This window comes from Pseudonaja textilis, chromosome 4, assembly GCF_049901715.1.
Source record: "Pseudonaja textilis isolate UNSWEBS1 chromosome 4, rPseTex1.2, whole genome shotgun sequence".
NCBI classification, from domain to species: domain Eukaryota; kingdom Metazoa; phylum Chordata; class Lepidosauria; order Squamata; family Elapidae; genus Pseudonaja; species Pseudonaja textilis.
The window spans coordinates 21,948,915-21,975,182 of record NC_141993.1 but is presented as its reverse complement, the minus strand read 5'-3'; the positions used below and the strand labels follow the sequence as shown (position 1 = coordinate 21,975,182).

The window sequence follows — 26,268 nt, the reverse complement described above, 5'->3', positions numbered from 1 at the left end:
AGGAAAAAAGTACAATGTCTCCAGTTATTTTGATTTTGGAGAGGCGGGGAGGGAGGGAGGGAAGGGGAGAGAGAGAGGAGAGAGAGAGTGAAAGAGAGACACAGACAGAGAGAAAACTTTGACATTGTATTTACTCATGGCTGTTTATGTGGGGAAGGAAACAAAACAATTATTTATCTCTCTTTTCCACCAATCTACTTCTAAAAAAAAAATTATAGCACCTTCCCTTCATGATTGTTTTGAACCTAACCAAATGGCAAAAGTTTTGAAATTGGATTTTCTACAGTACACGTATTCCTCAATTTACAAGTTTGTTTAGTAACCGTTCGAAGTTACAATGGCACTGAAAAAAGTGAGTTATGACCATTTTTCACACTTACGACCATTGCAGCATCCCCATGGTCATGCGTTCAAAGTTCAGATGCCTGGCAACTGGTTTCATATCTATGACCATTGCTATGTCCCTGGGTCATGTGATCACCTTTTGCAAACTTCAGACAAGTAAAGTCAATGGGAAGCCAGGCTCACCTAACAATTGTGACAAAGACAGGTCATAAAATGGGGCAAAACTCATTTACTAACTGTTTCTCTTAGTAAACAGAAATGTTGGGTTCAATTGTTGTTTGTGTTGTGGTTCGCTGGCAGCAGGTGTGGACGGCTGAGATCTCGGAGAACGAGGACTCAGATGCAGGGATGGGGCCAGGACCATCAGGGAGTGGAATGCTGCCTTCGGAGATTGTGGAGACTGGCAGCAGTGATGAAGAGGTCCCCGAGAAGCCCTGTGCCCGGTGAGTGTACATGCAGGGCTGCTCAAAGGAAAGAGCAGCTGCAGCAGCATGGGCGACTCAGGAGTAAGGCTGCAAGGTAATGGCCCCTCCCTCAAGAGATAAAAGCCAGCTGAGAAACCAGAGTTCTTTGCAGGAAGCAAAGAAGTTTTTGCACTCAAGCCTGGTGGACATTTGGAATATCTTGGTTGGTGTTTGGTGACTCTTTGTGCTTGAAATATTTCTTAGTAACTTTATCTACTGTTTTTGGCAACCTTGCACAACCTTGGCAAGGCTCGTTTTTATCAGAGATAATTAATTTGAAACAGCCTTTTAACTGTGAAGGAACGGAATTTGTAAAAAATCATTAAAAGGTTTTGCTGTTATCTCTGTTTTGTGTTTGTTTTCTTGGAACAAGGTTTGAATCAGAACAGGTTGTAAGTTTAGGATTACCTGTATATTACTTCTGCTTGGCCCTTGGCTGAAATACTTTTCTCCACCCTCCTTAACCCACTTCCACTGTGAACAAACCTACTTCTACTAGAACCAGCAGTTAATTTATTAAAAATAGAATGTTAATCCTGCAAGTAGTTTTTGTTTAGATGGCTTAAAAGCCACAATCTGGCTAAGTGTGAGCTTTTGCGAAATTCATGCGCTTATAATTTCCTCTTTTTTGTAAGTAATTATTCAGATCATTTATTAGTTTTGACAAGCTGAAAAAAATGATAAAAGAAATATGCTTAGCCAGGTAGCATGCAGTAGAGAGAAAAGTATTTTTAATAGGTTTTTTTTTTAAAAAAAGGATTTTTACAGAAAACATATTACAAAAGTTAAGACTTAGAATATGCAGTGTCAGTATATAAAGAAGTAATAAAAGGCATGCTGGGATAACAGGAGGGAGAATAGGGAGAATTATAAATAGAAAAATCATCAAAGCTACAAACCTGTTACCATGGCACAAGCACTCCAATTTACAGAAAAGATGATTATATTATTGCAATAATTGTTTTGTGTGTGTGTGTGAAATCCCTTTGTTGTTTTCATTTGTTTTCCGATGACATTGAACTGTGCATTTCAATGAAAAGTTAAGGTTAACCAGAGAACTTAAGCATATATTTAACTATATATATTTTGCTCTCTACAGACCAGGGGTGTCAAACTCACATTGTCGTCACGTCACATATTGGGACTTTTTTCCCCTTCGCTAAACCGGAGGGTGGGCGTGGCCAGCACATGACGCATCCAGCCCATGGACCGTGAGTTTGATACCCCTGTTACTCTCTGAACTTGGCTGTTTTCTTGCAGACATTTCATTCCTCAAACTAGGTAACATCATTCGTGCTAGTAGCATTGATGATGTTACCTAGTTGGCATAACGAAACATCTGCAAGAAAACAATCAGGCTCAGAAAGCAACCAGGATCCCTTATTTCAACCCCAAGTTACAAATATTCTCCTTTATTTATGATAGTTGCTCTCTGGAGACAATCCTTTTTGACCAAATAAAATATCCCTTTGCTATTTAGCATTCTAACTGCTAAAATGCACTCTTAGAACTGTAATGTCTCCTTTTTTCCCCTTTGACATAGACCCGGCAAACTAAGAAATGAACAATTAACCATTCCAAGATGAAATCATGGATCAGCTGAAGAATAGTAGCATTAGAGATTAGCAGACTGTGAAATGAAAAGAGAGAGAAAAAGAAACATTCTGATTGAGTCTATGATGTATGGGTTGGATGATACACTCGGCATACATTGTGCATAAAATCACTTAGGACTGTCATAGTGCAGTTGCCTGAGGTAAGAACTGCTTTTCATGTTCCTCCACTAAACTGTTCAAATTACCATTCTGTTGGTTATACTCCTCAGCTTCAGCTACAATTTCAGTATCTGTTATTGGCTTTGGCTTGTCTACCTCTTTAGGCAGAATGTAATTTTTATTGATCTGACCATACATATTGGCCACTGATTTTTCAATGTCTGCTAAGTTATGGATATTTTTAAGAATCCCCTTCAGTTCCTTGTGAGAAGAATCACACGGTTCTGACACAGAAGCCTGGGATGACATTGTGGTTTGCTTAGAGCTTGACTTAGTACATTTTGTAACATGTAGTAGTTGGGTGCTTTGAATGGGTGAGGAGAGCCTTGGAAGGGGAGGGAAGGGGAATGATAATGAGGGAGGAGGCAGCAGTGGAGGGGACGGAGAAGGAGGTGGAAGTGGGAGAGGAGGTTTTGGTAGGTCTTGAATGCTCTTTGTTTCATCATCCAACATTTTGATCTTAAAAGGTGAAGGCGTTGATGTAGGGCTTGGTAGAGAGGATAACTGTTCAGGATTGTCATGGTCAGAGATGGCAATGGATGGTGCTATCGATGTTCTGAGTTCAGTTACCTCAGAACATGCTTTGAAAGAAGAAAAAGAAACCACAGGAGATCCTGAAGAGGGAAGAAAACATTCAGAAGTTGGCTCTACTGTCCTCTCATCCTCTGGAGCACAGGTTCTACTTGCCAGTGAAAGCCCACTTTTCTTGTCTTGACATTTCATCTGTTGCATTTCTTGCAGAGCCTGTTGCTCAAACTGCCTTGCTTTCTCTCTAACTGATGTCCTTAGGCTAGAGCTGGTCTTCAAGACTAGACTGCTTCTACCAGATCTTCTTTGATGGATTCTAACCCTTTCATTCTTTACTCTGTTTTTCTCCTGGTCCCACTGAATTGGGTCCATAATGAGCAAAATATTCTTCTTGGTAAGCTGGCTTGGTAAAGTCCACGCCCGCTCAATCTCTTTCAAAGTGCCGCTCAATAGAACATTTTTCAAAGCTGACTTTGTACGGAAGAAATGGGGTACCGTGTATTTGCTTTCATGTAACAACTCAGAAGTGGAACTATGCAATGCACTCTCAGCATACAGAGGGTTTTGAATCGTTAAGGGAGTCTCATCAGATAACAATGTAATATTGCTTGCAGATTTGGGAAAATTATTTTTCAATGTTCCTTTGATATTAGACCGCTTGTGGGCCTCAATTGCACGAGAAGCAAAGTTGCTAATAGCTCTCTGGCGGTCTCTTCCATCTAACAATATATTTTTTCTCCTGCTTTGTTGAAAACGGTAGAGAAGAAAAAGACTTGAAAGAAAAGAAAATAATGACAAATGAGAAAGCATGCATGAGAAAAACAACATGAGTGCAGTGAATATGGAACAGAAAATGATCAAAAGTCTATGTTCTTCTAGGTTATCTAAGAATCTAGATCTAGTGCAATTAATCTACATGTAACTCACCTACCAAACCACAGAAAGTTATTTTACTACTTCACTGGGAGAAGGGAATAATAAGAGGGGGTGGGATTCTACCAATTCGCACCTATTTGCTAGAACCGGTTGTTAACATTCTAAGCAGTTTGGAGAACTGGTTGTTAGAAGAAATTACTGGCCTAATCCTGAAAGGAAGGCAGGAAGGAAACATTCTGGTGTTGCTTATAGAAACTGCCTCTCCGTTAACCCTTATTACATTCTTGGCAGGACTAGACTTCTTGTCTCAGGAATGTCTCTGGAGTTTTTTTCCCCTCCTTTGCTGGTACTTTGCTTGTGTGGAGTGACCATTTAAAGTTACAATGGCACTGAAAAAAGTGACTAATGACCATTTTTCACACTTACGACTGTTACAGCATCCCCACAGTCATGAGAGGCGAGGCGAGGAGATGCGTGCCTCGATGTGAGTGATATTGAGTTGTCCACACCCAGCCAATAACATGACCATGAAGCCACACACCCCGCCTAAGCCACGCCCACAGAACTGGTTGTTAAAAATTTGAATCCCACCCCTGATAATAAGCAAATTAAAATATAGGATGTATTATGTAAGTCTGCAATCCACATTTGAAATAGGACCAGATTTTTCTGTCTAACAATTTATAGTTAATATTGCTGGAGAGACAAAACACTACAGAAAGCATATTTTTGGTCATATCCCAATTGCATTTGTGTTTTTTGTAATAGAATTGTAGAGGTGGAAGAGACCTCTGGCACCCGATCCATTCCCATGGTAAGTGCCAAGATATGCTAAAGGATTTCAGACAGATGGCTAACCATCTCTATGATGACCTCCAGTGAAGGAAAATACGAGAACTATTAGACATGTGTAGACTGTGGAAAAAAAACCTCCTCTCAAGTTTCTGTTCTGGAGTTTAAGTATATCTAATCATTTTAATTGTTACTTATATGATTTCATTTCTAGTCCCCTCATCATCTTCCCTCATGCCGGAGTGGCTGGCACGATGGAAGGAGAAGGAGCAGGGAAAAGAAAGAGGGAAAGCGTCTTTCTCCTTCCCTGGTGCTGGCTGCTCTGTTGTCCATTTCTCCGTTGCAGTGCAGTACAGCGCAGCGCCCAGGATCCACTGTCATGGTGTGAGGTAGGTAATTTAACAACCGGCTTGCTTGAACTGGTGCGAACCAACTGAACCCCACCATTGTGTGCAGTACCCCAAACTACAGTCAGTATTCCAAATGTGGCCCAATCAAGAGTGAGACTTCCAATGATATACATCCCTTGTCCTTGTCAATACAGGTAGGCCTCAACTTACGACCTCAATTCAGCCCAAATTTTATTTCGTTAAGTGAGAAATTCCTTAAGTGAATTTGCTCCGTTGTATGACTTTTCTTGCCACGTTTGTTAAGTGAATCACCGCAAGTTCTTAAATTAGTAACAGTAGGTAAGTGGATCTGGTTTCCCCAGTGACTTTGCTTGTCAGAAGGTCACAAAAGGCTATCACGCGACCTTGGGACACTGCAACCCTCATAAATATGAGTCAGTTGCCTAGCATCCAAAAGTTTAATCACGTGACCGTGGGAATGTTGCAATGATCATAAGTGTGGAAAAAATGGCCACAAGTCACTTTTTTCAATGCCGTTGTAACTTTGAACGGTCACTAAATTAACTGTTGTAAGTCGAGGACTACCTGTATTGTCTAAACAGGCACTTGCCGTTTTAGCAGTTGCATCATCCTGTCAACTCATGTTTTTGACTTGTGATACTCCAATCATTTTCAAATCTACTACTGCCTGCCATGTTAGTTCTCCCCAGTCCTATACATGTGCTTTTCATCTTTTTTTATCACCCATTGAAACTCTATACATTTTATTCTGTTTGTTTAATTCCATTGTTCAAGCCTGCCTAGGCCTTTTCAAAAATTTTCTTGTTCTTATTTTCTAACTGTTCTGTCTAGTTTTGAATCACGTGTGAGAACGTAAAGCATTTTTAAAAGGGAAATCATAGTTAACCCATTAGGTTTTCCTAGAAAATACTTTTAGGAACAGTGGTTGGCCAATCATGTCTTTCTTTTTTTCTCTGTCTCTACCCTCTACTTGTTCTGGTCAGTCTCAGTTTAGCATAGCTTAATTGCAGGTATGAGGAACAAAATAAAGCTGTAATCGCAAAGCTTAAGGAGTTTAACTGAAATTATTCTTACAGATGTTAATGAGACCTCTGATAAATGAAAGGAATTAGGATTGTGACCTGTTTTTGACTGCGGAGAAATGTTATTAACACCAATAATCTGAAAGGCCACAAACCTATTTGCTATAAGTTATTGATGACACCACTTTTAATTTTTTATATCTAGTTTCCTTTGGAGAATAGTGCATAAAATCTAGATACTGCATACCTAGATTTCTGCATACCTAGGTACTGCATACTTAGAAAAATAAAATAATTGTATTTATTTTAAAAAACACAACTGTTTCCATTTGCTACTATATTAGCCACTACTATAACAGTGTACTTACTGATGCCTACACATCCAAAGACAAATAAGAAAAGAAAATGAAAAATAAATTTAATTTCAAGATTCTATCTGTAGAAGCTTTGTGTAATTCACAACACAGATTTCACCAGAAAACAGAATGAGAGCCCCAAGGAAATTAGAAAAGTAAAAGAAAAGAGATATTGTCTCATAGCACTTATTGCTTAAATTTTCAGGCATTATTAAGTATTGGCATTAAACAGTTAAAATGCATGGTGAAATACATACTAAAATGATACATTATTTTGCAAAAGGGTTGTTAAAGATTGTTTTGCTATGGTGCATTTAAGCAAACACGTTTAATCAAAAAGAGTTTCTGTATAGCTTCTGTATCCATCACTTCAATGGATTTTTTTTAAAAAGTCCAATTACTAAAGGCAGCTCTACCATTTCCTGAGGCAGCCTGACCCAATAGAGGTTGATTAGTGCTCAGCTGGAATCTATGCTGTGAGTATAAAGTTTTTGTAGATGTTGGAAATACTTTTCAAGTTTCCACCCATGGCATATTCGGTTTTTTTGGCTCATGTTGCATGCAAAAGTTTGAATTTTGCTTTATGTATTCCTTCCTATTTATATGTGGCATTTGAACATCTTGACATAATTTTCCAACTACTAGAAAAACCTTGCATTGAGGACATTTTGTGAGAATTTGAAGAACACTATTTTTGGGCAAAGTTTCAAATGGCTATGTCAGGGGCCTTCAAACTTGACAGCTTTAGTACTTGTGGACTTTAACTCCCAGAATTCCTCCTCCAGTCATGTTAGCTCAGGAATTCTGGGAGTTGAAGTCCACAAATCTTATACTTGCCAAGTTTGAAGACCCTTGGGCTATATGATGGTGATGATTAGCCAAACAAATGCCTGTGGAGATTCTTAATCATTTAGCTCATGATTATCCCCAAGGTACTTTCAAAGGGCAACTTGACTTTCTTGGTTTTTTTTCTCTTGAACTGAGGAAGCTTCTTGGATGAGAACAAACTGTTTTCAAAGAAAAAAAAACCAAGGAAGTCCAGTTGTCTTTTGAAAGCATCTTTGGGACATTAGCCAAATAAACTAACAGTAAACATTCCTCAGCTATACTGGCGAAGAATTCTGGGAGTTGAAGTCCACAAGTCTTAAAAAGTTGACAAGTTTGGGGACCCCTGATATAAATTGAAGCAAGCCCCATTCCCTACTAGCTCTGACAATGTTACCTAGTTTGGGCAATGAAACATCTGTAAGAAAATAGATTAATAGAGTTGGAAGGACCCAGTGTAGGTCTCCTAGTCGCAACCAAGCTCAGAGAGCACCAAGGACCCTTTATTTCAATCCTGAGCTATAAATACTCTTCTGTGTCCCTATGGTAATGATCTTTCATTAGTGACTTTAAATGGTGATCTCAGTTTGAATGTGGAATCTTTTAAAAAAAAAGCTACATGCTCTTATATGGAACAATATTTTTTCCATAGTAGGTAATGCCAATATTTCCAGTTCAGATATATTTATATGTATATATAATGCAAAATTTATACTTTTATACTTTTAGTCATTTGTTGTTTAATTATGTTGAGCAAACCTCAAACTTCTAAATACCAGAAAATTGCACTGAACAAATGTAACCACAAGCCATTACACAGAGGGGAATGGCATTGTGTTTCTTCAAGAACTGGGTTCATTGGATGATGGTTAAGTCATTGGGAAAAACAAGTTAAAGTATAATCTCCTTCATCTGAGCTATGCCATCTATCATTTCCAGCGGACTCCTTCTTTGGGTAGTCCAACAGATCAGGTTGATCTACCTGCTGCTATGACTATTGTCAGCTGAAGCCTTTGGTTTCTTTAGACTGATCAAACTTTACAAATCCTTAGAGGTACAATCATTTCAATATTCCAAATGGCTTTGTGGGAAGAGCAGTAATGCAGACTATTAGCTTTCTATATACTCTGGATTTAATACTTAATTCTGACTACATTCCTGCCAATGGTCCTTTGAATCCTCTTCTTCCTTTTCCCAAATTTGCTGTCATCCTGCCTATATTCCTTTTCTTATCCACTGAACTCTCTTTGGTCTAGATCAGGGTGTCAAACTGGTGGCCCGTGGGCTGGATGCATTACACTGGCCACACCCACTCCCGGTTTAGAGAAGGGCAAAAAAGTCACGATATGTCACGTGATGACAATGTGATGTTGAGTTTGACAACCCTGGTCTAAACACAACATCCAGAGCCCAATCTTAATAAGGCTTACTGCATGCTATTTTCATAGATTGATGAAATCTGGTCTCCTCTGGAGTGCTTAGGAAGAAATGCCAAGCCTAGTATAACCTATTCACTTTTCTGTCTTACCCCATTTCAATTTTGGGTTGCAATGTAGAAATACATTGATTCTGTCAGCCTTTTGATATTTTGCATACACAGGCACATACATTTTTATCAGATCATCCCAATGCTCTAATTCAATTCAATTGTACAGGAAGGTGCACACTGGATCTGACAATCTACCTAATTCTGTCATATCAAAAATAAATTTGCATACTTTAAAATATGTAAGAAAAAATATATAAAAAGTTTCTGAAATATAGATAGATGATCTCCACTTGGTATACCAAATTGACAGAAATGCTTGTCACAATTCTCTTATGTGTTTCAAAATGTATCTGCATGCTTCTGCTTACACAATTACCATTTCTTTATCCTCCTTCAATACATGCACTATTCCCCCATGATGTTCCCAACATGCGGTTGATATTTAGAAGATTATATATTAATTTGCTTACCCATGATGACTGTAATTTTTAAAGTATCAGAATTATACCCTGCGTTATTAGCATTTTAAATTTCATTGAAAACTTACATGGTGCTGTCACCCAGTTCTTCGTAGAGATTATTGGCAGGGATGCTTGCTGATTTGCCAGCTGGTAGGGCCATCTGGATACGAGCTGTCTTTGCACATTCAGCTTGTCTCCTTCGGTGAAATCATATGGGGAAGAAGTGAAGAGATTTGAAGGGAATCGAAGAATGTTTCTAACAAGCCCACATTGGTAGTCATGCGGAGAATTCATCAGAGAGTTTCACCTGATAATTGATGCTAATGCTAAGCATTCAAAAATACCGCAAACAGAATAAAATCTGGCTTCTTGATGCAGATATACTCAGTTCTCTTACAATGGACTGTTGTGTTTTTGTGCACGATCGACTAGAAAGTTCTGGAAAAGCTGAACAATGAACTCCAGTTCTCTAAAATGAATAACTGGGATATTTAAAACTATGAATTTACCTCCCATATTCTTTAGGCCAAGGAAAGAAAAAGGGCTGGGATTATAGAGTAGATAGATATCTCAGGAATTACTACTGAATTGACAGATTTACCTGTATTAGGTTAATATTCTGGGATTTTAAATCAATATATAATTAGTCTGTGTTTTCCACTTGTCTCCCTAGTCAGGTTTATGATTCTACCTTTCACATAAAATGACTTTTTTTTCATTAGCACAAACACTTGTGTTTCAAGTGCATTTTCAATGAAGTGTTTATTTAAATGAAATTTACTTACACATTTTACAATGTGAATATAATCCAATCAATCTTAATATTATAATTTGGGATTATAGAATTAAATCCCATTCGATATTAAAACTTGTAAAGTGACACATCACTTAGGTGAATACCTTGCCTTGGTGAAGTAGCAAAATAATCTTAAAATGTTTAGCATATTTATAATCTTACAACCCAAATTTCGGAAAGCTTGAGAGTTTTCAATCACTATGTACTGATACACACATATCCTTCTTTTTGAAATCATTGTACCCAAATAAAAGCTAAACTTTTGCATATTCATACATGAGACAAATAAAGTTTAAAAATAAAATACTTACTCTTTAAATCTGTTTTGTAATGCAGAATGGTAAAACAGAAATAAGAGAATAAACAGTGAGATTCACATAGAAAAATAATTCAGAAAATCCTTATAAACTTTATAGGCTATATATTTTTAGGGCTGTATCCTCAATCTTTATTGTTTTGACTAACTCATCAAATATATTTTAATTAATTAAAAGGATATTTTTAATTAGGCGATCTTTAATTAAAAATAGCTAATTAGTTGCAATTAATCTTGTGATAACTGCTATCCAACCACCATCTTACAAAAAGCCCCACTTCCTTTGAAAGAGCCATAGAATAATATATCCTTCTATGGGCATGCTAAAAAGAAGGGAGAATATTTTATTAAAAATTGGATTTATGCAGGTTTAGTAGATTCAAGCTAACACTAGCTAACTTTTAATAAAGGAGTAACCTGATAGGTTATTGTGAACTAAAAAAATATTACATTATTGGGAAAAAGAAAACTTTCATCTGATGGAATAAGTCAGATTTGTTGTATCAACATTATTGCCAGGAGGTGTAATGGCTTAGCGGTTAAAGACGGAGAGCTTGTCGGCTGGAAAGCTAACAGCCTGGGTTTGAGATCCAAGTGTCGCCAATGGGGCAAGTGCCCATCTTGCCTAGCTCCTGCCTGGCAAAAACATGAAAATGCAAGTAGATAAATAGGTATCATTTTGATGGGGAGGAAAAGGCACTTTGTGACATTGTGCTGGCCACGTGACCATGGAAACGTCTTCAGACGGCACTTGAAATGGAGATGAGCACCGCCCCTATAGTCAGCAATGACTAGCCGAGTACAATCCGTGGTGACACCTTTCCTTTTCTTTCTTTCCCGGGTGCTGGTTTTGATTTTTAAAACCCTCCATGGCATGGGGGTGGGTTATTTGAGGAACCTTCTTCCCTTCATTACATCTGCTCATCCAATCAGATCTGGCAAGAGAGGCATGCTACAAGTCCTGTCTCTCTAGAACAGGAGTGTCAAACTGACGGCATCATGGCAGCATCACGTGACATATCGGGACTTCCCCCCCCCTTTGCTAAACTGGGCATGGGAGGGACTGGCAGGTGACTCATCCGGCCCTTGGGCCAGGAGTTTGACAGCCCTACTGTAGAAGGTGGGGGTGGGCTTTATTTTCTGGAAATCCCTCATCAGGCCTGGGGATGGTGGTGGTCTCAGGGAGGTGATGTGTTGCTGACTGGATCTCATGTGTGTCTATTTGTGGCTGTGTTTGCTTTTATACTTCTTTTTCTTTTGCCTATGTGCCAGCCAGGACAATTTCTTGTGAAATTTTAATAAAATTTTAATAATTTTAATAAATAAATAAATAAATGAATAAACAAACAAACAAACAAACCAAATAGTCTGGCTTCAGGGACCAAATAGAAAAGCCATGTGCTTCTTTCTTTAAGTCTGTCTGCCAATGTAGTATTTTACCCTGTTTGATAATAGGCTATTCCGTTCAATCCTTTTCTGAAACTCTTGCATTGGAAGTTATTCTGCGTGGACAAGACCTAGAGGTTGCACATCAATTAAAGAGGGAGGAGAATCTACTTGATCATATAGTCCTGGCAGTGACCTACCATGGTTTTATTAAAATGTTCGCATCAACATATACATTTGGGCTTTTTTTCAAATTGTAACACTGCACAGCAGGAGTGAAAATTGAACATCAAATAGCGGAAGGACTCCCACAGTTACAACATACTTCTATATCAATTATTACAATTACTTGTATTATTCTATTTCTTATATACCTAATTAATTTTTTAAATTCTTTTTTAATTGTTTGGCCATAATAGTCATTCATTCATTCATTCACTTACATTTACATCTCCATGTACATAAATTTTAGCACATACAAACTGTACACAAATCTGTACTTGCATTTTTCTTCCAGATTTTAAATCAGACAACGTTAGAGAATTTTTAAAATAATGGAATATCTCTGAGGTTCTTTTCTATATGTCTATTATGAATATTCATTTATTAAATTTTAAAACCATCCATTTCCCTCCTAGAGGGATTCCGGGCAGTCTACAGATAAAATATTGAAAAACATTAAGTAGTAAATATATCACTTGCCCATTATTAATTCATTTATCTTTGGCTCATAATTATGATTTTCTTTCTCTGTAGAATATTGAAATTTCAAAGGTACTGTTACATAGGAAATAACAATGCTTCCTTTTTATTATTTTCCTGCAATGCTACAACAATACTAATTCCCATGGGCAAATAAGCAATTGAAAATTCATTCAACTTTACAGTCTTTTAAAAAAATAATCTGGAAAAATTCATTGAGTGTTAAACAAATTGGAATGTTAAACAAACTGTATTGAAAAATGTTTTATTACAAACTGAATGCTTCCATTTTATGGGTAATGATGGTTATGTTCATTCAATTTTTCCACTATGTAGCAGACTTCATCTGTTATTTTGTTAGCATTCATAGCTGCCAACTAAGGCATAAGAAAAGCTACAGAAAAAGAAAAATAGATACATTTCCTAAATTATTTAAGTCAGGCCATAAAAGAATGTTCAAGATTTTGACATTCCTTTGAAAAAAAAAACCAACCTTCACTTTGGTTTTTTCTTCAGGTGGTCACTATGAATTACTTTAGATATTTGAATGAAAGAAAAATCTTGCTGAAGTATTACTAGTTAGAATGGCAATGCTTCAAAAATAATATATAATGAGCTGAGTCAGAAGAGGGGTTGTCAAAACCTTTGTCCCATATAAGAAAGTCAGCATGGGATGAAAACAGTTCTCTGTAGCTCAGCTGATTACATGCTGGTTTGCAAGTATAGCTAGCAAGTTAGCAATGTGTAGTCAAAGCTAGCTTTTTTTTTTAGTGGGCCTCTTTATTGTTAGGCTTTCTAACACAGATATCTGCTAAGCAACGCATAGACACATAGATGAACTTCGCTATGAACTGAATCTTTCCTGTTACATCAGAACATCAGTCATAAGAGATAACCAATAGTCTCTACATAGTCCTTGACCTATCATCATCAATTCAGTGAATATTCAAAATTACAATTGTGCTGAACGAAGGAACTTAGAACTTGTGCCTAAAGTCACAGTCCTTGCAGCATCTTCGCAGTCACATGATAGCAATCTGGGTACTTGGCAATTCATTTGCACTTATGACTGATTGCCAATTGGCCTGTAATCCTGTGATTGCCATTTGCAATTTTTCCTGCTGGCTTCACCAGAAAGTCCATGGGGAAACCGGAAGGAAAAATCACAAATTGTTGCCACCTGACAAAAGGACTCTTTTTAGTTTCTGTGGGCTGGTTGAAAAAGGTCACTGATGAAAACCAATCAAGACTGTCAATCATGGAATGGAAAGGCTTGTCTACAAAACCTCCCCCCCAAATCATATGTATGTAACAAACTTATGCACAGCCTGCACCAGGTCTCCCATTCAGCTCAGGCATCCCTGTACACCTTACCTTACAGTACTGCCTCACCCTCCTGGTTGTATTTCAGCAGGGAGAATTTTTAGCTCTGGAGCATAGAGATTTGTCAGGACCTGAAAATCCTCTCTGCCAGAATCCAAGCAGAACAGAGAGGCAGTATGGTAAGGAGCGCAGCATGTCTCGGGGAATGTGGGAGGCTCTGGGAGGGCAGCATGAGTTGGGGTTGGGTGCTGTGAAGAACTCTGGAACTGAAGTTCTCCCTGCTGAAATCCCATCAGAGCAGAGAAACAGTGCAGTGCGTTAAAGGTGTTAGGTGTTTTAGAGGGGCACCTCAGTGGGATGTAGGAGGACTTGGGAGAATCAGCACAAGCTGTGAGTGAATTAGGGGTGCTGTAGATAAGTCTCTCTACTCTGTAGCTGAAAATAGAGATAGCAATAGCACTTAGACTTATATTCTGCTTCACAGTGATTTCCAGCCCTCTCAAAGTGGTTTACAGAGTCAGCCTATTGCCCCCAACAATCTGGGTCCTCATTTTATCCACCTTGGAAGGATGGAAGGCTGAGTCAACCTTGAGACTGGTGAGATTCGATTTGCCAAATTGCAGGCAGCTGGCAGGCAGCAGAAGTAGCCTGCAGTACTGCATTCTAACCACTGCGCCACCGCAGCTCATCCTCCCAGAGAAATCAAAGCAGGATTTTCAGACCCTGAATGGAGAGACTTGCCTACATTATGCCCTACCCAAATTTGTGCTCAGCCTGCCCCAAGATCTCCCAGGGCCTCCTCCATCCAACTGAAGCACCTTGTGCCCCTTACCTAGGATACTGTGTACTCAATGACCTGTGAGATAGCTTAACAATGGCAACTGGGAGTGCTGGGATTGTGGTCACTGAACGAAGTGAACATGTGATGATTTCTTCACCCAATGACTTGGATTTTGGTCCCAGTTGTGATGGTAGGTAAGGTCTGCCTGTACCAATTGGGAGGGAGGGTTCAGTATATATACTGCCATATTTCAAATCTTGCTCAATCCTTCACATGGAATTGTTCTCCTTTTCTTACTTCTAGTTCACTAGAAACACTTGCATGTTTCATTTCTCTGTATTCTGTTCTTATGACTAGATAATTCCCAAAAGTTAACTTGAGATACTGTCTTTACATTAACAGAGAATAATATTTATGCCTTTGAAGTAAACATATGCAGAGTGGCATAATAAGGAAGAAGTGAAACTGGAGGGCAATTTGCCTTGAATATGGTTTGAATCAACCAGATGATCATAACCCACTGAAATAAATGAAGCTCAATAATGACAATCATGATTGCATATCATACTGAACAAAATAATTAAAGAGCCCTTGTCCTCAGCTAACATGCATTTGTTCAGTGACTATTCAAAGTTGTGACAGTGCTGAATAAGGAAACCTCAAAGTTCTCACCATTGCGGAGTCCCTGCAGTTATATGATTGTGATGTGGACACTCAACACTTAGCTGTGGTTACATGATTGTTGATGTTTCCTATGGGTTTCCCACAAGCAAAGTCAACAGGGAAAAACCAAGAGTTCTATCTCACACATGACTTGGGTCGGCAATTACTTTTTTGATTACATCAAATCCCTCAAGATCTCATGAGGGCTGCTAATTTCATACCCAAGATTGAAAGAGATCTCACATGAGAATACTAGAGTTATAAGTAATCCTGTGTAAGGATTCTATAAGCAATCCTGTGTCATTCTTTCAAAACAACTGTACAAGGTTTGTGGGTTTCCGTCTTTGCTACATAACAGGTGCTATGAAAACCAGAGTAAAGGGTTCTTGTCAGGGGTGGGGCTGCTGGGGGTTCACAGGGGTTCGGGAGAGCCCCTAGCTAACATTCTGTGCAGTTCGGAGAACCCCCAAATCCCACTCCTGGTGGCCCCACCTGGCCCACCACGCCATTCCCAGGAGTCCTCACACGGGCCATTTTGGATGCAGGTAAGTGCAGGGCATGCATGGAGGCTCAGGGAGGGTGAAACATGGACCTCCTGGAAGTTCAGGAAGGCCAGAAATGGGCCCTGTTCCAGTTTTCAGAGAGACTCCAGAGCCCGGAGAGCCGTTTTCCACCTCCCTGAGGCTCGAGGAAAGCCCACCATGTTTCAGGAGGCTGATTGGGCCACGCCCACCATGGCCACACCCACCAGCAACCGGACAGAGAACCCTTTGCTAAAATTTTTGAAGCCCTCCCCTGGTTACTTACTGTTTGTAGCTGACCATAACTATTAAAATAGCAGGCATGCAGCAAAGGATAATGATGACAGCCAGAGCCAACAAAGCTCCCTCGGTGTAGCCCACAGCTTGTGCCTGTTTTTTGACATTGGCCACCACATCTGGTGTTCGTATTTCCAAAATACGTCCTCCTTGCCCAAGGTATGGTTGAAATTCTTTATTGATATCCAGAAGCTTGCCATCCAGAAATCTTCAGTGTCAAGAGAACAAAACAAGAGAAGAAAGCAAGATCAAGCTAATTTCTATTCTTTTTTAAAGGTGGGATCCATATTAAAAGGTATTCCCTCCCCTTCAGCTTTTTATTTCCCCACATTTTTATTTCCTTTTGAACATTTCATCCCCTACCTGCCCTCTCTGTAGTTTGTTTGATCTGATTTTCATTCTAATTGACCGACGGCAGTAGAGTTGTTTACAGTGTGCCATCTGTGATGATAGACACAGCTTCATAACAAAAGCATGCTGTTCATCTCAAAACAGCAGTGGAGACGATGGGTAATTTTTAAAAACCAGGAACAATAGAACAACAGAGTATAAAATAGTTCTGGAACAAATCTATTGGAATCATGATGTTGAAAACATGAAAAACGATTATATTGCTTTAGAGCAAAATTGCTCCAACTGTTCAAAGACGAGGTTACCAACCACGATTACAATAAAAAGAGCTAAACCGGTGTACCGTTGTAATTAGGCTCTGTGTTATATGAGTCAAAGTAAGTAATGTCGATTAAACTGAACAATCCAGGTGTAATGAAAAGTGGAAAACCTTCTCTTACATAATGCTTGCATGTACTGAATGCCATTTATACTAATTAAGAAAGTGAAATGCCCTTCAGAGAGTTGTAATACACTCTCTTTAAAATTTTATAAGCAATTTATCTACAAATCTTTGTTTCTATGGTTTTTATAGCTTACTATGCTTATTGTAATTCAGATGAAACATGACTTAAAGTACAAAATGAGATGAGGGCCTTTTAAATTTATTTTAGGAAGTCACAATGTCTCAGAAGCTATCCCTTTTTTTTGTACTCATAAAGGATAATGGATAATGTAAGTCTTTTTTAAAAAAAAATGTCCTAGTACCGAGAATGAAAAAAACATACCATACCATTGGCAAATAAATTTCACTCAACACACAGATATTCTCAATATCTGCAATATATATATATATATTGCATGGGTGTGGGTGTGGGTGTGTATGCGCGTGTATATTCTACATGTATACTGTATATGTAGATATACAGTCTACAGTCTACAATACACACACACACACACACAGAGAGAAATCAGAGGAATCCCTTCTTCAGGAAGGATACTTGAAGATCTGGCCAAAAGCATTAGACAAAGTAATGAAGGTTTCATCCTGGATGAGTCTTTTTTATTACTGGGGTAAGCAACCATCATCAAATATGGCATGAAGGTTTTCCTTAACTTGCTGCCCTTATTATGATCCATAATAGATACCTCTAGGTTACGACAGCTGTAAGTCCTAGAGTTGCTAGATAGGTGATAACATGCAATGAATATTAGAGGCTTCTTTTCCAAGTTTTATTTGTAGAAAGAAGCAGCTAAATATGATCTAGAATAGCATGGGACTAAAGAAGTATACAAAACTACCCAGTTTCTGTCTAACAATTATAACATTGTTTTCAATCAGTAGCTTAAACCAACACTCTTATTCAGTGGAGCTGATTGGAGAGATTCCTTTTCCATGGGCGTTTCCTTAAAATATTTCCCTCACCTAACCATCAACACCTTGTTGTGTCACAAGGAGAGGGGATTAATCTGAATCTCCTTAGCTTTAGTAGCAAGGAACAAGATTGTGGCAGCAGTAGAACAATTGAAATTATGCTTAGATCACATTGTACTTAGATCACATCTTGATTTCTGTATCTTTCATTTAAATTCCTATGCTTCTCCTAACTCACACACAATATATTCTGGAAAATATATTCTGTTTTTTTTTTTTAAAAGTGATTTCCACACTCTTGATTTTCAGGTAATTATAGTTTGGGTAAAGAATGGCTTGCTTAAAATCTGAAAATAAACAACAACTCAGAAGATGTGAACAAAATGAAAATATGGAAATTCAAATCTCACTCACATCTTTTTCAGTGCAATGGTGACACCAAGGTGCACCTGGCATTATTTTTAGTCTTATTTTTACTGAACCAGAATTTTTTGTTGGAAAAATTAAATATGTGTTCATTGAATAGGTTTTACTGATTTCAACTAAGGCTATTTTTTGAGTAAAAGTGATTTGTACGGACTCAGGGGATAGAAAATTGACAGCCACAACATATACAAAAGCTTCTACAGTCATGCAGACCCTTCACAGACAATCTATATCTTCTTTAGGAGACCACAAAGACACTGTGGTATAATCACTAAGTCTTCACTGGGATGTTTTGTAACTGAAAAGCAAGATATAGTACACTCAAGGTAATCCTTGACTTACAACTGTAATTGAGTCTGACAACTACAGACGTAAGCTGCAATGGTCACAAAATAGGCCACCATTTGACCAAACTCATTTTTACCAACTTTTTTTGTGGTGGTAGTTAAGTAAAAATAGCCATAGTTAAGTGATCCTATTCTTCATTATGGGTTGGCTTTTTGCTGGAAACTGTACATAAACACCAATTTCTGCCAAAACCATTGTGAATTTTTGGGAGCTTCCATTGTAACTTCAAATGGTCATGAAGCAGCTAGTTGTAAGTCAAAGACTACCTACAATGTATAATTTTGAGAAACTTTATGGTGATTTCTTCTCCCTTAAAACCATATGTTGTGGTAATAGTGGGGATAAACTTCACTGTTAAATGGCTTTGATATTAATAATTACTGTGCAAGGAAGTTTAAAAATATCAGAGAAAATGTAGAAAACTCAAGAAACTTTTTTGATGAGAAGTGAAACATCTTCAAGGAAAAATAAAATCCAGTTATCTTTTGAAAAAGCATTTTTGGGACAACCATGACCTGAATGACTAAGAATCTCCACAGACACTGAGAAAATATATCTTACACTATACAGTCTCTTGTCACAGATCTCTGCTCTGTCTTGTTTTGAAGAAAGATTTTCATATTTGTTTAAAGACTAGGAATAGTCGTATCATGAGGGGCATTTTATTATTCCCATATTCTCCTTTCTGTCAAGACTCCATTCCTTGAAAAAAAGTCTAAGAGGCAGAACTTCTTGAGGGACATAGAAAAAGTAACTGAGAAATCTCTTTGTTTTTCCAGAGGATCATGCTATTCTTTGGAAATTATCCTGCAACTGTACAATGGGGCAAAAGGGTGACTGAGAACCTTTCAAGGCATATCACTCCAGGATTAAATAAAGGAAAATCCAAGGTGGAGTTTAACTTTTTTTTTGTAAATTTTATTTGAGTTTTCACAAAGAGAAAAAAAAATACAAATAAAACATCTTTTTTGAAAGCAGCATAATCCCGGGTTACATTTCTCCGTACAGACACAAATTCAGTTTCATGCTCATTTTTATATTCTATTCCATATCTTATTACTATTTTACATTTTCTGCATAGCTTCTCCCCTCTTTTAATTTTCTCATTTTTATTTTAATTATCTCATCTCAATTCAAATCATTGTATTTATATTTTTTGTCTGTCCTGTTTCAATTATCTATTATCTTTTCTCATTAAGCAAAATTTCTCCTGTAGTTACTGACTGGAGTATGACGCCTTTATATCTTTTCCCTAAAGTTGTAACATTCAATATAACACATAACTTCCATTCGGATTCTGCTTGGTACATTCTTAAAATACACACTGTATTCTTAAAAAAAGAAATATAAATATATATAATTAAAACAACATTCCATTCCAGTTCAATTCTATCATTAATATTAATATTCATTAAAGTCTTAACATCTTTAACATTACTTTTCAATTAAATATCATACTTCTATGGGAACAATTATAAGCTTTCCATAGTTAATTCCCCCCCTTCACTTATATTTTATAAAACATTAACTAATTAAAATGTTCCCGTTCCTTCCTAATTCAATTTTTCTCATTTATTTTATTTCACTTATTTTATTCACAAACATTTCACTAAATTACACTATTTTATCCCTCATTTTAATCATACGTTGTTTCCAATTTTCTAAGGTTATTTCTATTACTAATATAACAATACAATCTTATGTACCTTTACAGAATCCCTTTTTCAGTTAGATTTTCACCCATTATTTCTAAATACATCCTGTTTCTCTATATCTTGCTCCAGTCCTTTGTAACTTCTTTTCCTTTCCTTCTTCCCTCTCTTCTTCTCTCTCCCCCTTTTACTCCCTTGTCTCTCTATCTCTATTTCTCTTCTGTATTCCCCTCTTCTGTTGCTTTCCAGTATTATACTTATTTTTTGAATTATTTTTCTTTTCTTTGGTTGTTTTTTTAAGTCTTAAATTCTCCATTCTCTTTCCCCCTTTCCTTTTTCTTCCCCACATAGAATTACTTGTTCATTAAAGATGGCTTCTTCTTTGTCCCAGTCTTCTTGTTTTTCAGTCTTTTCTTGTTGTTTCTCATAGTTCCAAATCTCCATTTCTAAGAATTGAAAGATGAAGCCAAAAGAACCCTTCCCTTCTTGTGCATCTTCTTTGTACTTTTTAAATTCCATTTTCAATTCATCCAGAAGTGGTGCCATTGTATAAATTTTTAAACAACCACCCAGTTGATTTTAGTCATTCAAATATAATAACCAAAAATCCAAAGATCACCAAATAATCCAAATACACACAAGCTGTTTCTTTTTTGCTCTTTTTTTTCACTTTCTCTTCCTGGGGTTACTATTTAGTTGCAAAGTTTCAGTTAAAAGGAATCTTTTAGAAGTCTTGTTGAAGTTTTACTTTAGATTCTTTTTAATTCCAGGCAGTCTCCTCCCTCTTCCAGATCCTGCCCTTATTCTTTTTCTCTCCCTTCCTGCTTATGAAAAAAAAGTTTTTAATGTCCAGAAATCTTTATTATCCCTTTGGCATTTTGTTTTATTTTCAGCTTAATTGCCTGTTGATGTCAAAGTGGATTTTTCTGATTTCTTATTTAACTCTCTTAGTTGTCAGTATAGGTAAGGAGAGAGAAGAAGAAAAAAAGCCAAATCTTTCCCTTTTCACTTTCCTTCACTGTTTCCGACTCTTCTTTGGGAGCGATGTTATTTTTTGTAAGTTTAAATTCCAGGGTATCTTGGTTGTTGCTTTTGCAATTTTAGCCAGTCAGCCAAAACTTTCACTTCTTATCTCCCTCCTGCACATTCTTTTCCGGTCAAGTTCTTCTTTCTGGTGGCCATTTCTGACCACCGCTGCAACCGCCTTCGGGAAAGGGAGTAATGGCCAGCTGAGGAGGAGAGATGCAACTCTCCTCAACCCTGCTGGCAGTCTCCCCCATCTTCACCACCTCTATGGGGTGGCTTAGCCCCGAAACCAGCCGGCTTGGGGCGCTCCAGCGGCGAGCCTAGACAGAAACCGTGCACGATCGCAGATTTCTGTCTGTCACCGAAGCCCTTCAAACCGGTAGTCCTAGACTGGAGTTAACTTTTGAATTCTGGAAATACATCTGAATTTATAGGAACCAAACCACTGGAGATTCCCCGCCAAGCCTAAAATATGCTAATGTTTCAGACTAAAACTTTCTCTTCATTTTGCTAGATTGACATTTCTTCACCTCTGCCCCAAGGCCAAGAAAGTATTCCCTAGTCTTTTGATGTTCTACATTTTTGAAAATGTTGGAAAAGGAAAAAATAAAGTTGGTTGTGCAAGCTAAAGAGATATGTAATTAGGTTGCCTTTAAGCCTGTGTTAATTAGTAGGTGCTCATTTTTTTTTAAAAAAAGTCATGTACGGATGACATACATGAGAATTTATACTACATTTTAAAAATGTAGTTAAAATGCAGTCCACCATATATTTATTTCAAAATTTGGCATGGAAGGAGAGTAAACCAATGTTGCAAATATTTATCACCAACAAAAACCCCTGCAAATGTTTTCTTTTTTTAGTTCTATATTCAAACATTTGTCCCTGTCAGTTTATATATTTGCAGATTATATAGACAGTTCTTTTTTATTTTATGGTTAATACAATAGCTATTTGTAACCTCTCTCTCCATCCATCAACTGAAAATATGCCAATTTTCTTCTCAACATCAACATATTTTTGTATGTCACTATTAATTTAACCACATAAGATACGAAACTCTAAATAAACAAAATACTGTCAATAAATCATAGTTTGTTAGCTGAGAAACATTTGTTTCTTAAGCATATGGCTAGCAAACTATCACATTTGCTTCTGGCACTATTCTCCTTAGTGTAGGGAAGATAAAACATAAACAAAGTTCCTCAAGATTGGAGACTACATCAACATCTGTGGAGGCTTCTGAGTTGGTATGCCAATCCCAGACAAATCTAGTAACTTTACATCATCAAACTCATGTTGTCATGGCGGCGTCATGTTATGTATCATGACTTCCCCCACCTTTGCTAAACCGGGCATAGATGTGGCCAATGTGTGACACATCTGACCTGCGGCCTGTGAGCTTGACAGTAGGAGGCAGCGGTGCTCTACACTTTCCCTCTGCCTCCTACTGAGATAAACTGCCTGTACTTTTGGCGGTCTTGGACCCAAATCGACAATTGGTACCAGTAATTCTTTGATGTTATACAATAATAAACCTTTGATTTTGTGGAATCAGGTTGGTCCTAATTTCCAGGTTTCAGAATGCACTATAAAAATAAGCAACTATCAAACCCGGGGAGTAAAAAAAAGGGTTATGCCATCAGTTCTACCTTTCAGTCCTAGCTCAGGAACTTTAATCCACAACAGTGTTAGCATTTCTTCTTCTGTTCTACTGTCTTGCCCTCTCCTATTATGATGCTAATGATGGAAATAGCAACTGTTGAAAGTCATCTCATTGGTTAAATCTCTGGATAGAAGATTTGGGACCACTGATCTCTTGAGTTACAGTCTTATATGTGATTTACAGTAAACCAAGGCTTTTTCCAAAAAACTCTGAACTTCTGAGACCTTTGTACTGTGGAGGTACAAAACCCTGTACATTTGAATTACAGAAGCTACAGTGAAGAAGACAAAAACAACACAACACAAAAACATTACTGCAAATGTGTCATAAATGGGGAGAGGGTTTCAACTGCTGCTTTTCACAATAATTTTTGTGTGAAATTGAGCATATGTGATTGCATGTTTGCCTAAAGGCAGTAAGATAACACTGAGACGACAAAATTCTTTCTCGGATTAACCCTATCGGAGTTTCTGTTTTCATCAGAACACAAAGCACTAAATCATAACAATGCTATTTTCAGGTCCAAAGGGGATCTCTTAAATAGTTGCAGTTGTGTGCCACTCAATGTTTACATATTGCTCCTGCATGATATTACCTGCACCTTTAAACATCAGGCATGTAAAAGAACAAAAAGTTGCTAATTTTGAAGCCAACTCAGTCAATGCCTTGATAAAAGGTTGATTTCCTCAACTGATATTCACTGCTGGTACACTTAACTACTTACTTGAAAAGTTCATTCCTCATTATAGCACGGTTTGTCTGAGGATCGATTGCATAGATCATGAGGTCAGATTTGGAATAATCTTCTTCTGAATATCCATCACCATATCTGCGAGCACCAATGGATTCCACCACCACTTTGGCACCAGGAATCTGGTCTTGAACATAGCGTTCCAAAATCCTGATAATGGAAAACTCTTGGTAATTTATTAGCTCTATTCTTTGACTTATTTACAGTTAGACAAAAAATGTTAAAATCTTAAAATATTGTAAAGAAAATTGTTTAACAACAAGGAAGGAAGGAAGGAAGGAAGGAAGGAAGGAAGGAAGGAAGGAAAGAAGGAAAGAGAAGGAACAAAGGGCATCCAGAAAAACTAGTTTCAAGTGTGGGGTAATTCATTCTACCTCTTAGGGTTATATTAGGACTTGAATTTTAAAAGGTTTGAAGGGAAATTGCAAAGATATTTTACAGAGGGAACTGGTAGGCACGATAAAGGAATAAGTTTTTATCTTTTTTACCGAAGCTATTACATTCCACAAACTACACTCACAGTGAAATGAATTAAGTATATAACACAGAAGTGGCCATACATCTCACACGCATAAGATTTATGCCTCTGAGAAAAATTGGAGTGCCAGATTGTCAGGCATACCAGGACAGAATAAGTAAGACTGGCAGTTAAGCCACAGGTATTTTCAGAAATGGAAAAAGTTGTTAATAGATTGTTTAAAAAATGCCAGTGTATGTTAGCAACCTGGAAAACATTGCTGATAATTATTGAAGATCCAGCCAATTTCCTCTATCAACATAAATAAACTTCCATAAATATTGTCTCATGCTTTTGACTCTTTAAAAATAGTCTATGTGGCACAGCAACAGCAATTTAAATAAATATTATTAGTATTTATGGGGTGTGAATTCCTTAACAACCACCTGACTTAGCAATGGAATTTCTGGTCCCAATTGTGAAGGACTATCTGTATTACTTTTGCTAACAGTACTATGAACAACAACACTGATATCTTGGATAAACTTGTCGACTCTTGGAGGTTTAGATCGACACTGTGAAACCCTGTTTTAGATGGAGTCCTAGTGATTACTCATCTTCCCCAGGACCAAATCAGTTCTTTCTGACTTAGTATCAGCAACAGCAGCCCAAAACTATTTTCTGAGTTCTTTACTTAAGAGTTATGATGTATGCCAGGGGTGCCAAGATGGTGGCCCCTGGGCCAGATGTCTTACATGTAGGCCACACCCATCCTAGTTCCTAGAATGGGAAAAACGTTGTGATATGTCGTGTGATGGCATGGTGATGCCGCGAGTTTGACACCTGTGATGTATGCTATGATCCATGTAGCTTTGCTCAGTACTGAATTATTTTAAGTACATTTTTATTTTATTAGACAGTGAGTTGGGCAACATATAAATTTAATAAATGAATATTTTTTAACAATTATTTATTTATTCATTTACTTACTTGCTTACTTATTTGCCTACTTACTTAATTTACCTACTATTTTTACAAACAACTCAAGGCGGCAAACATATCCAACACATCTTCCTCCTCCTATTTTTCCCAGAATTCTGTGAGATTGTGTAACTGGCCCATGGTCACCCAACTGTCTTTCATGGTTAAGGCAGGACAATATATATTGCATATTATATTATAATCATACTTTAAAAAGCGAAATCTAATAAGATCCTCAATCTCACAAACTATTTTTTTATAACTGTGAAGTAATTATTATTACTTTTCTGAAAACCAAGTATTTTTACCTTAAAAGTTAGTATCATGCACAGGATGGCAAACTTTCATTAATGTTACAAATGATTAATACATTTTAATAATTTAATTGTACTGATGGAAGTTCCCATGTCTTTTTAAAATAAAAAATAGGGGGAAAACATAGTTTCTAATAGGGCCAGGTTTTTGTTTTGTTTTACTAAAAAGTCAACTATAGTAGAGTTGTGTTTTTTTTTAATATTTTGAAAAAAAGGAAAGTGGGATTTATCTTGCAATGGCCAGCCTGAGTTTCCCTGCTGCAGTTGTTATATTCTTTGATTCCTTTCCAGCTCTGCATACTAATTAAAAAGAAAGCTGTGCAAAGCTAATTAAGCTCAGAGAAGCCCCTTCAGCAAATACTTCGGTTAATTTATACTTTTATATATATAAAAGTATAAATTAACCGAAGTATTTCTAAATTGGGTTGATCAGTTAATAGACAGGGTCACAGCACAGATGATTCTAGTCACATGGCTTTGGAGATGGATTCACAGAATACATGAAAAGGATCTAAGTTTTGACTCATCAAATCATAATGTTTCTTGAGCCAAGTTAAAAAAAAAATAGGGACTGCACATATTCCTTGTACCAAAGCCTAGTAGGATTGGCTGAACCATATTTAGTGGAGTTGTTTAGGGACTTATTTAGTTTGACTAATCTCTAGGTTTTTTAAAAAATATGGTGATGTTACAGTCTCACTTCCCCTTTAGATACCTGCAATGTGCTTTACATGGGGTGTCCTTGAAGATCAGTCAGGAACTACAAATCCATAAATCCAGAAATACAATATCGGTTGTCTGTAAGGGTGTCAAGCTGTTACACGAGATGTACTAGCTCTCGGTTTCCTTTGTG

General features: G+C 37.3%; 1 protein-coding gene across 10 annotated transcripts in view; it reads right to left on the bottom strand.

Moving 5' to 3' along the window:
- Positions 1–26,268, bottom strand: part of PCDH15 (protocadherin related 15) — a 579,778-nt gene that overhangs the window by 22,371 nt on the left and 531,139 nt on the right. For 7 of the 10 annotated variants that reach the window (XM_087932347.1, XM_087932346.1, XM_087932351.1 and 4 more), the window contains 4 exons: positions 23,637–23,813; positions 16,079–16,297; positions 9,391–9,501; positions 1,522–3,884 (listed from right to left, as the gene is read on the bottom strand). In XM_087932347.1, the coding sequence (XP_087788473.1) occupies positions 2,546–3,884; positions 9,391–9,501; positions 16,079–16,297; positions 23,637–23,813 (1,846 nt within the window). In that variant the 3' untranslated portion in view covers positions 1,522–2,545. Of the gene's footprint in view, positions 1–1,521; positions 3,885–9,390; positions 9,502–16,078; positions 16,298–23,636; positions 23,814–26,268 lie in introns of those variants that run through there. The other 3 variants (XM_087932353.1, XM_087932355.1, XM_087932354.1) reach the window with 1 other exon arrangement.